This window comes from Salmo salar, chromosome 25 (assembly GCF_965601325.2).
Source record: "Salmo salar chromosome 25, fSalSal1, whole genome shotgun sequence".
Lineage (NCBI taxonomy): Eukaryota > Metazoa > Chordata > Actinopteri > Salmoniformes > Salmonidae > Salmo > Salmo salar.
In genome coordinates this window covers 51,149,550-51,162,020 of record NC_138315.1, presented here as the reverse complement: position 1 = coordinate 51,162,020, position 12,471 = coordinate 51,149,550, and the positions used below count along the sequence as shown (strand labels likewise).

Genomic DNA, 12,471 nt, shown 5'->3' with positions numbered 1-12,471 from the left:
GAGAGTGACATATAACAACAGGAAACCTGGTTAGAGAGTGACATATAACAACAGGAAACCTGGTTAGAGAGTGACATATAACAACAGGAAACCTGGTTAGAGAGTGACATATAACAACAGGAAACCTGGTTAGAGAGTGACATATAACAACAGGAAACCTGGTTAGAGAGTGACATATAACAACAGGAAACCTGGTTAGAGAGTGACATATAACAACAGGAAACCTGGTTAGAGAGTGACATATAACAACAGGAAACCTGGTTAGAGAGTGACATATAACAACAGGAAACCTGGTTAGAGAGTGACATATAACAACAGGAAACCTGGTTAGAGAGTGACATATAACAACAGGAAACCTGGTTAGAGAGTGACATATAACAACAGGAAACCTGGTTAGAGAGTGACATATAACAACAGGAAACCTGGTTAGAGAGTGACATATAACAACAGGAAACCTGGTTAGAGAGTGACATATAACAACAGGAAACCTGGTTAGAGAGTGACATATAACAACAGGAAACCTGGTTAGAGAGTGACATATAACAACAGGAAACCTGGTTAGAGAGTGACATATAACAACAGGAAACCTGGTTAGAGAGTGACATATAACAACAGGAAACCTGGTTAGAGAGTGACATATAACAACAGGAAACCTGGTTAGAGAGTGACATATAACAACAGGAAACCTGGTTAGAGAGTGACATATAACAACAGGAAACCTGGTTAGAGAGTGACATATAACAACAGGAAACCTGGTTAGAGAGTGACATATAACAACAGGAAACCTGGTTAGAGAGTGACATATAACAACAGGAAACCTGGTTAGAGAGTGACATATAACAACAGGAAACCTGGTTAGAGAGTGACATATAACAACAGGAAACCTGGTTAGAGAGTGACATATAACAACAGGAAACCTGGTTAGAGAGTGACATATAACAACAGGAAACCTGGTTAGAGAGTGACATATAACAACAGGAAACCTGGTTAGAGAGTGACATATAACAACAGGAAACCTGGTTAGAGAGTGACATATAACAACAGGAAACCTGGTTAGAGAGTGACATATAACAACAGGAAACCTGGTTAGAGAGTGACATATAACAACAGGAAACCTGGTTAGAGAGTGACATATAACAACAGGAAACCTGGTTAGAGAGTGACATATAACAACAGGAAACCTGGTTAGAGAGTGACATATAACAACAGGAAACCTGGTTAGAGAGTGACATATAACAACAGGAAACCTGGTTAGAGAGTGACATATAACAACAGGAAACCTGGTTAGAGAGTGACATATAACAACAGGAAACCTGGTTAGAGAGTGACATATAACAACAGGAAACCTGGTTAGAGAGTGACATATAACAACAGGAAACCTGGTTAGAGAGTGACATATAACAACAGGAAACCTGGTTAGAGAGTGACATATAACAACAGGAAACCTGGTTAGAGAGTGACATATAACAACAGGAAACCTGGTTAGAGAGTGACATATAACAACAGGAAACCTGGTTAGAGAGTGACATATAACAACAGGAAACCTGGTTAGAGAGTGACATATAACAACAGGAAACCTGGTTAGAGAGTGACATATAACAACAGGAAACCTGGTTAGAGAGTGACATATAACAACAGGAAACCTGGTTAGAGAGTGACATATAACAACAGGAAACCTGGTTAGAGAGTGACATATAACAACAGGAAACCTGGTTAGAGAGTGACATATAACAACAGGAAACCTGGTTAGAGAGTGACATATAACAACAGGAAACCTGGTTAGAGAGTGACATATAACAACAGGAAACCTGGTTAGAGAGTGACATATAACAACAGGAAACCTGGTTAGAGAGTGACATATAACAACAGGAAACCTGGTTAGAGAGTGACATATAACAACAGGAAACCTGGTTAGAGAGTGACATATAACAACAGGAAACCTGGTTAGAGAGTGACATATAACAACAGGAAACCTGGTTAGAGAGTGACATATAACAACAGGAAACCTGGTTAGAGAGTGACATATAACAACAGGAAACCTGGTTAGAGAGTGACATATAACAACAGGAAACCTGGTTAGAGAGTGACATATAACAACAGGAAACCTGGTTAGAGAGTGACATATAACAACAGGAAACCTGGTTAGAGAGTGACATATAACAACAGGAAACCTGGTTAGAGAGTGACATATAACAACAGGAAACCTGGTTAGAGAGTGACATATAACAACAGGAAACCTGGTTAGAGAGTGACATATAACAACAGGAAACCTGGTTAGAGAGTGACATATAACAACAGGAAACCTGGTTAGAGAGTGACATATAACAACAGGAAACCTGGTTAGAGAGTGACATATAACAACAGGAAACCTGGTTAGAGAGTGACATATAACAACAGGAAACCTGGTTAGAGAGTGACATATAACAACAGGAAACCTGGTTAGAGAGTGACATATAACAACAGGAAACCTGGTTAGAGAGTGACATATAACAACAGGAAACCTGGTTAGAGAGTGACATATAACAACAGGAAACCTGGTTAGAGAGTGACATATAACAACAGGAAACCTGGTTAGAGAGTGACATATAACAACAGGAAACCTGGTTAGAGAGTGACATATAACAACAGGAAACCTGGTTAGAGAGTGACATATAACAACAGGAAACCTGGTTAGAGAGTGACATATAACAACAGGAAACCTGGTTAGAGAGTGACATATAACAACAGGAAACCTGGTTAGAGAGTGACATATAACAACAGGAAACCTGGTTAGAGAGTGACATATAACAACAGGAAACCTGGTTAGAGAGTGACATATAACAACAGGAAACCTGGTTAGAGAGTGACATATAACAACAGGAAACCTGGTTAGAGAGTGACATATAACAACAGGAAACCTGGTTAGAGAGTGACATATAACAACAGGAAACCTGGTTAGAGAGTGACATATAACAACAGGAAACCTGGTTAGAGAGTGACATATAACAACAGGAAACCTGGTTAGAGAGTGACATATAACAACAGGAAACCTGGTTAGAGAGTGACATATAACAACAGGAAACCTGGTTAGAGAGTGACATATAACAACAGGAAACCTGGTTAGAGAGTGACATATAACAACAGGAAACCTGGTTAGAGAGTGACATATAACAACAGGAAACCTGGTTAGAGAGTGACATATAACAACAGGAAACCTGGTTAGAGAGTGACATATAACAACAGGAAACCTGGTTAGAGAGTGACATATAACAACAGGAAACCTGGTTAGAGAGTGACATATAACAACAGGAAACCTGGTTAGAGAGTGACATATAACAACAGGAAACCTGGTTAGAGAGTGACATATAACAACAGGAAACCTGGTTAGAGAGTGACATATAACAACAGGAAACCTGGTTAGAGAGTGACATATAACAACAGGAAACCTGGTTAGAGAGTGACATATAACAACAGGAAACCTGGTTAGAGAGTGACATATAACAACAGGAAACCTGGTTAGAGAGTGACATATAACAACAGGAAACCTGGTTAGAGAGTGACATATAACAACAGGAAACCTGGTTAGAGAGTGACATATAACAACAGGAAACCTGGTTAGAGAGTGACATATAACAACAGGAAACCTGGTTAGAGAGTGACATATAACAACAGGAAACCTGGTTAGAGAGTGACATATAACAACAGGAAACCTGGTTAGAGAGTGACATATAACAACAGGAAACCTGGTTAGAGAGTGACATATAACAACAGGAAACCTGGTTAGAGAGTGACATATAACAACAGGAAACCTGGTTAGAGAGTGACATATAACAACAGGAAACCTGGTTAGAGAGTGACATATAACAACAGGAAACCTGGTTAGAGAGTGACATATAACAACAGGAAACCTGGTTAGAGAGTGACATATAACAACAGGAAACCTGGTTAGAGAGTGACATATAACAACAGGAAACCTGGTTAGAGAGTGACATATAACAACAGGAAACCTGGTTAGAGAGTGACATATAACAACAGGAAACCTGGTTAGAGAGTGACATATAACAACAGGAAACCTGGTTAGAGAGTGACATATAACAACAGGAAACCTGGTTAGAGAGTGACATATAACAACAGGAAACCTGGTTAGAGAGTGACATATAACAACAGGAAACCTGGTTAGAGAGTGACATATAACAACAGGAAACCTGGTTAGAGAGTGACATATAACAACAGGAAACCTGGTTAGAGAGTGACATATAACAACAGGAAACCTGGTTAGAGAGTGACATATAACAACAGGAAACCTGGTTAGAGAGTGACATATAACAACAGGAAACCTGGTTAGAGAGTGACATATAACAACAGGAAACCTGGTTAGAGAGTGACATATAACAACAGGAAACCTGGTTAGAGAGTGACATATAACAACAGGAAACCTGGTTAGAGAGTGACATATAACAACAGGAAACCTGGTTAGAGAGTGACATATAACAACAGGAAACCTGGTTAGAGAGTGACATATAACAACAGGAAACCTGGTTAGAGAGTGACATATAACAACAGGAAACCTGGTTAGAGAGTGACATATAACAACAGGAAACCTGGTTAGAGAGTGACATATAACAACAGGAAACCTGGTTAGAGAGTGACATATAACAACAGGAAACCTGGTTAGAGAGTGACATATAACAACAGGAAACCTGGTTAGAGAGTGACATATAACAACAGGAAACCTGGTTAGAGAGTGACATATAACAACAGGAAACCTGGTTAGAGAGTGACATATAACAACAGGAAACCTGGTTAGAGAGTGACATATAACAACAGGAAACCTGGTTAGAGAGTGACATATAACAACAGGAAACCTGGTTAGAGAGTGACATATAACAACAGGAAACCTGGTTAGAGAGTGACATATAACAACAGGAAACCTGGTTAGAGAGTGACATATAACAACAGGAAACCTGGTTAGAGAGTGACATATAACAACAGGAAACCTGGTTAGAGAGTGACATATAACAACAGGAAACCTGGTTAGAGAGTGACATATAACAACAGGAAACCTGGTTAGAGAGTGACATATAACAACAGGAAACCTGGTTAGAGAGTGACATATAACAACAGGAAACCTGGTTAGAGAGTGACATATAACAACAGGAAACCTGGTTAGAGAGTGACATATAACAACAGGAAACCTGGTTAGAGAGTGACATATAACAACAGGAAACCTGGTTAGAGAGTGACATATAACAACAGGAAACCTGGTTAGAGAGTGACATATAACAACAGGAAACCTGGTTAGAGAGTGACATATAACAACAGGAAACCTGGTTAGAGAGTGACATATAACAACAGGAAACCTGGTTAGAGAGTGACATATAACAACAGGAAACCTGGTTAGAGAGTGACATATAACAACAGGAAACCTGGTTAGAGAGTGACATATAACAACAGGAAACCTGGTTAGAGAGTGACATATAACAACAGGAAACCTGGTTAGAGAGTGACATATAACAACAGGAAACCTGGTTAGAGAGTGACATATAACAACAGGAAACCTGGTTAGAGAGTGACATATAACAACAGGAAACCTGGTTAGAGAGTGACATATAACAACAGGAAACCTGGTTAGAGAGTGACATATAACAACAGGAAACCTGGTTAGAGAGTGACATATAACAACAGGAAACCTGGTTAGAGAGTGACATATAACAACAGGAAACCTGGTTAGAGAGTGACATATAACAACAGGAAACCTGGTTAGAGAGTGACATATAACAACAGGAAACCTGGTTAGAGAGTGACATATAACAACAGGAAACCTGGTTAGAGAGTGACATATAACAACAGGAAACCTGGTTAGAGAGTGACATATAACAACAGGAAACCTGGTTAGAGAGTGACATATAACAACAGGAAACCTGGTTAGAGAGTGACATATAACAACAGGAAACCTGGTTAGAGAGTGACATATAACAACAGGAAACCTGGTTAGAGAGTGACATATAACAACAGGAAACCTGGTTAGAGAGTGACATATAACAACAGGAAACCTGGTTAGAGAGTGACATATAACAACAGGAAACCTGGTTAGAGAGTGACATATAACAACAGGAAACCTGGTTAGAGAGTGACATATAACAACAGGAAACCTGGTTAGAGAGTGACATATAACAACAGGAAACCTGGTTAGAGAGTGACATATAACAACAGGAAACCTGGTTAGAGAGTGACATATAACAACAGGAAACCTGGTTAGAGAGTGACATATAACAACAGGAAACCTGGTTAGAGAGTGACATATAACAACAGGAAACCTGGTTAGAGAGTGACATATAACAACAGGAAACCTGGTTAGAGAGTGACATATAACAACAGGAAACCTGGTTAGAGAGTGACATATAACAACAGGAAACCTGGTTAGAGAGTGACATATAACAACAGGAAACCTGGTTAGAGAGTGACATATAACAACAGGAAACCTGGTTAGAGAGTGACATATAACAACAGGAAACCTGGTTAGAGAGTGACATATAACAACAGGAAACCTGGTTAGAGAGTGACATATAACAACAGGAAACCTGGTTAGAGAGTGACATATAACAACAGGAAACCTGGTTAGAGAGTGACATATAACAACAGGAAACCTGGTTAGAGAGTGACATATAACAACAGGAAACCTGGTTAGAGAGTGACATATAACAACAGGAAACCTGGTTAGAGAGTGACATATAACAACAGGAAACCTGGTTAGAGAGTGACATATAACAACAGGAAACCTGGTTAGAGAGTGACATATAACAACAGGAAACCTGGTTAGAGAGTGACATATAACAACAGGAAACCTGGTTAGAGAGTGACATATAACAACAGGAAACCTGGTTAGAGAGTGACATATAACAACAGGAAACCTGGTTAGAGAGTGACATATAACAACAGGAAACCTGGTTAGAGAGTGACATATAACAACAGGAAACCTGGTTAGAGAGTGACATATAACAACAGGAAACCTGGTTAGAGAGTGACATATAACAACAGGAAACCTGGTTAGAGAGTGACATATAACAACAGGAAACCTGGTTAGAGAGTGACATATAACAACAGGAAACCTGGTTAGAGAGTGACATATAACAACAGGAAACCTGGTTAGAGAGTGACATATAACAACAGGAAACCTGGTTAGAGAGTGACATATAACAACAGGAAACCTGGTTAGAGAGTGACATATAACAACAGGAAACCTGGTTAGAGAGTGACATATAACAACAGGAAACCTGGTTAGAGAGTGACATATAACAACAGGAAACCTGGTTAGAGAGTGACATATAACAACAGGAAACCTGGTTAGAGAGTGACATATAACAACAGGAAACCTGGTTAGAGAGTGACATATAACAACAGGAAACCTGGTTAGAGAGTGACATATAACAACAGGAAACCTGGTTAGAGAGTGACATATAACAACAGGAAACCTGGTTAGAGAGTGACATATAACAACAACAGGAAACCTGGTTAGAGAGTGACATATAACAACAGGAAACCTGGTTAGAGAGTGACATATAACAACAGGAAACCTGGTTAGAGAGTGACATATAACAACAGGAAACCTGGTTAGAGAGTGACATATAACAACAGGAAACCTGGTTAGAGAGTGACATATAACAACAGGAAACCTGGTTAGAGAGTGACATATAACAACAGGAAACCTGGTTAGAGAGTGACATATAACAACAGGAAACCTGGTTAGAGAGTGACATATAACAACAGGAAACCTGGTTAGAGAGTGACATATAACAACAGGAAACCTGGTTAGAGAGTGACATATAACAACAGGAAACCTGGTTAGAGAGTGACATATAACAACAGGAAACCTGGTTAGAGAGTGACATATAACAACAGGAAACCTGGTTAGAGAGTGACATATAACAACAGGAAACCTGGTTAGAGAGTGACATATAACAACAGGAAACCTGGTTAGAGAGTGACATATAACAACAGGAAACCTGGTTAGAGAGTGACATATAACAACAGGAAACCTGGTTAGAGAGTGACATATAACAACAGGAAACCTGGTTAGAGAGTGACATATAACAACAGGAAACCTGGTTAGAGAGTGACATATAACAACAGGAAACCTGGTTAGAGAGTGACATATAACAACAGGAAACCTGGTTAGAGAGTGACATATAACAACAGGAAACCTGGTTAGAGAGTGACATATAACAACAGGAAACCTGGTTAGAGAGTGACATATAACAACAGGAAACCTGGTTAGAGAGTGACATATAACAACAGGAAACCTGGTTAGAGAGTGACATATAACAACAGGAAACCTGGTTAGAGAGTGACATATAACAACAGGAAACCTGGTTAGAGAGTGACATATAACAACAGGAAACCTGGTTAGAGAGTGACATATAACAACAGGAAACCTGGTTAGAGAGTGACATATAACAACAGGAAACCTGGTTAGAGAGTGACATATAACAACAGGAAACCTGGTTAGAGAGTGACATATAACAACAGGAAACCTGGTTAGAGAGTGACATATAACAACAGGAAACCTGGTTAGAGAGTGACATATAACAACAGGAAACCTGGTTAGAGAGTGACATATAACAACAGGAAACCTGGTTAGAGAGTGACATATAACAACAGGAAACCTGGTTAGAGAGTGACATATAACAACAGGAAACCTGGTTAGAGAGTGACATATAACAACAGGAAACCTGGTTAGAGAGTGACATATAACAACAGGAAACCTGGTTAGAGAGTGACATATAACAACAGGAAACCTGGTTAGAGAGTGACATATAACAACAGGAAACCTGGTTAGAGAGTGACATATAACAACAGGAAACCTGGTTAGAGAGTGACATATAACAACAGGAAACCTGGTTAGAGAGTGACATATAACAACAGGAAACCTGGTTAGAGAGTGACATATAACAACAGGAAACCTGGTTAGAGAGTGACATATAACAACAGGAAACCTGGTTAGAGAGTGACATATAACAACAGGAAACCTGGTTAGAGAGTGACATATAACAACAGGAAACCTGGTTAGAGAGTGACATATAACAACAGGAAACCTGGTTAGAGAGTGACATATAACAACAGGAAACCTGGTTAGAGAGTGACATATAACAACAGGAAACCTGGTTAGAGAGTGACATATAACAACAGGAAACCTGGTTAGAGAGTGACATATAACAACAGGAAACCTGGTTAGAGAGTGACATATAACAACAGGAAACCTGGTTAGAGAGTGACATATAACAACAGGAAACCTGGTTAGAGAGTGACATATAACAACAGGAAACCTGGTTAGAGAGTGACATATAACAACAGGAAACCTGGTTAGAGAGTGACATATAACAACAGGAAACCTGGTTAGAGAGTGACATATAACAACAGGAAACCTGGTTAGAGAGTGACATATAACAACAGGAAACCTGGTTAGAGAGTGACATATAACAACAGGAAACCTGGTTAGAGAGTGACATATAACAACAGGAAACCTGGTTAGAGAGTGACATATAACAACAGGAAACCTGGTTAGAGAGTGACATATAACAACAGGAAACCTGGTTAGAGAGTGACATATAACAACAGGAAACCTGGTTAGAGAGTGACATATAACAACAGGAAACCTGGTTAGAGAGTGACATATAACAACAGGAAACCTGGTTAGAGAGTGACATATAACAACAGGAAACCTGGTTAGAGAGTGACATATAACAACAGGAAACCTGGTTAGAGAGTGACATATAACAACAGGAAACCTGGTTAGAGAGTGACATATAACAACAGGAAACCTGGTTAGAGAGTGACATATAACAACAGGAAACCTGGTTAGAGAGTGACATATAACAACAGGAAACCTGGTTAGAGAGTGACATATAACAACAGGAAACCTGGTTAGAGAGTGACATATAACAACAGGAAACCTGGTTAGAGAGTGACATATAACAACAGGAAACCTGGTTAGAGAGTGACATATAACAACAGGAAACCTGGTTAGAGAGTGACATATAACAACAGGAAACCTGGTTAGAGAGTGACATATAACAACAGGAAACCTGGTTAGAGAGTGACATATAACAACAGGAAACCTGGTTAGAGAGTGACATATAACAACAGGAAACCTGGTTAGAGAGTGACATATAACAACAGGAAACCTGGTTAGAGAGTGACATATAACAACAGGAAACCTGGTTAGAGAGTGACATATAACAGGAAATCCGCTGATGCATAACAACGTTTACAAATTGCTACTTTAATATTCTAACTCTCAACAGTAAGTTGAGACCCCGACTGAGTTTCTCATATGTAGCTACAGCCTTGATTACCTCTGTATCTGCAGGTCAAATTTCACAGACGTGTCCTGCTCTGAGAGCTGGTGAACGCTGAAACGCAGACCGGCCAGCACCTGAAGACGACAAGACACCACAACATCGGGATCACTGTAAGTCACTCCGATCAGAGTCACCTTTATTCACTATGTACCAGGACCCGGTTACACGGTGCCGTCTAGGTGTCCTGTCAACACCAACATAGAAATAGAATACCTAGAACAGACCAACATAGAAATAGAATACCTAGAACAGATATCCCCCCTTTCAGGTCAACAGGACTGTCACCATTTGCATGCTCCATCCCACTCACCTTAGTTCCTCCTTTCATGGGGTTCCCCAGGTCACACACCACCACCCTGGTCTGATTCTCTATCTTGTAGGCACAGGACAATCTAGACAGAGTCTGGAAAGGGACAAATAAATATGTATTTTCTAAGCTTGACTGGTGCAATACGTCTGTGTCCGTCATCATAACATCACTGTTGTATTGTTTTTGGACAAACAAACATGTCTCGTTAGTATTTTAGCATCAGGATTCTTTCAGAGAACCACTTCTAGTGGATAATATCTATGGGGCGGCAGGTTAGCCTAGTGGTTAGAGCGTTGGACTAGTAACCGGAAGGTTGCAATATCGAATCCCCCGAGCTGACAAGGTAAAAATCTATCGTTCTGCCCCATGAACAAACCCACTGTTCCTAGACCGTCATTGTAAAATAAGAATTTGTTCTTAACTGACTTGCCTAGTTAAATAAAAGTTAAAATATATATATTTTTAAATAAATAAAAAAGTGAATCAACGATGAGAGTCTATCAAATGAGTAACTTAACCATCATCACTGTATAGCACCCACCAGAGGAATACAGAGGACAAACACAATGAGGAAAACACCCATTAGAGAGAAGGTCACCAACACCATTACACTTTTATTTAACCTTTATTTGAACTAGGCAAGTCAGTTTAAGAACAAATTCTTATTTACAATGACTGTCTACCCCCCCGGGCCAAACCCTAACCTGGACAACTCTGGGACAATTGTGCGCCAGCCCTATGGGACTCCCAATCACGGCTGCTTGTGATACAGCCTGGAATCGAACCAGGGTCTGTAGTGACGCCTCTAGCGCTGAGAGATGCAGTGCCTTAGACTGCTGCGCCACTCGGGAGCCCAATGAGGGGGAATTTATACCTCACTGCTGGGTACGACCTACCCATACCACCACCATTACAGTTCATAAGGTGAGTTTATACCTCACTGCTGGGTACGACCTACCCATACCACCACCATTACAGTTCATAAGGTGAGTTTATACCTCACTGCTGGGTACGACCTACCCATACCACCACCATTACAGTTCATAAGGTGATGTTTATACCTCACTGCTGGGTACGACCTACCCATACCACCACCATTACAGCTCATAAGGTGAGTTTATACCTCCCTGTTGGGTACGACCTACCCATACCACCACCATTACAGTTCATAAGGTGAGTTTATACCTCCCTGTTGGGTACGACCTACCCATACCACCACCATTACAGTTCATAAGGTGAGTTTATACCTCCCTGTTGGGTACGACCTACCCATACCACCACCATTACAGTTCATAAGGTGAGTTTATACCTCACTGTTGGGTACGACCTACCCATACCACCACCATTACAGTTCATAAGGTGAGTTTATACCTCCCTGTTGGGTACGACCTACCCATACCACCACCATTACAGTTCATAAGGTGAGTTTATACCTCCCTGTTGGGTACGACCTACCCATACCACCACCATTACAGTTCATAAGGTGAGTTTATACCTCACTGCTGGGTACGACCTACCCATACCACCACCATTACAGTTCATAAGGTGAGTTTATACCTCACTGCTGGGTACGACCTACCCATACCACCACCATTACAGCTCATAAGGTGAGTTTATACCTCCCTGTTGGGTACGACCTACCCATACCACCACCATTACAGTTCATAAGGTGAGTTTATACCTCCCTGTTGGGTACGACCTACCCATACCACCACCATTACAGTTCATAAGGTGAGTTTATACCTCCCTGTTGGGTACGACCTACCCATACCACCACCATTACAGTTCATAAGGTGAGTTTATACCTCCCTGTTGGGTACGACC

The 12,471-nt window shown here is 40.4% G+C and overlaps 1 protein-coding gene across 1 annotated transcript in view; it reads right to left on the bottom strand.

Annotated features, from left to right (window-relative positions):
• The window catches only part of LOC106586912 (integrin alpha-V), a 112,540-nt gene that overhangs the window by 46,268 nt on the left and 53,801 nt on the right, over positions 1-12,471 (bottom strand). Inside the window, exons 21-22 of the mRNA XM_045707873.2 lie at positions 10,648-10,740; positions 10,332-10,411 (exon numbers count right to left, since the gene is read on the bottom strand). Coding sequence (XP_045563829.1) covers positions 10,332-10,411; positions 10,648-10,740 — 173 coding nt within the window. The remainder of the gene's footprint in view (positions 1-10,331; positions 10,412-10,647; positions 10,741-12,471) is intronic.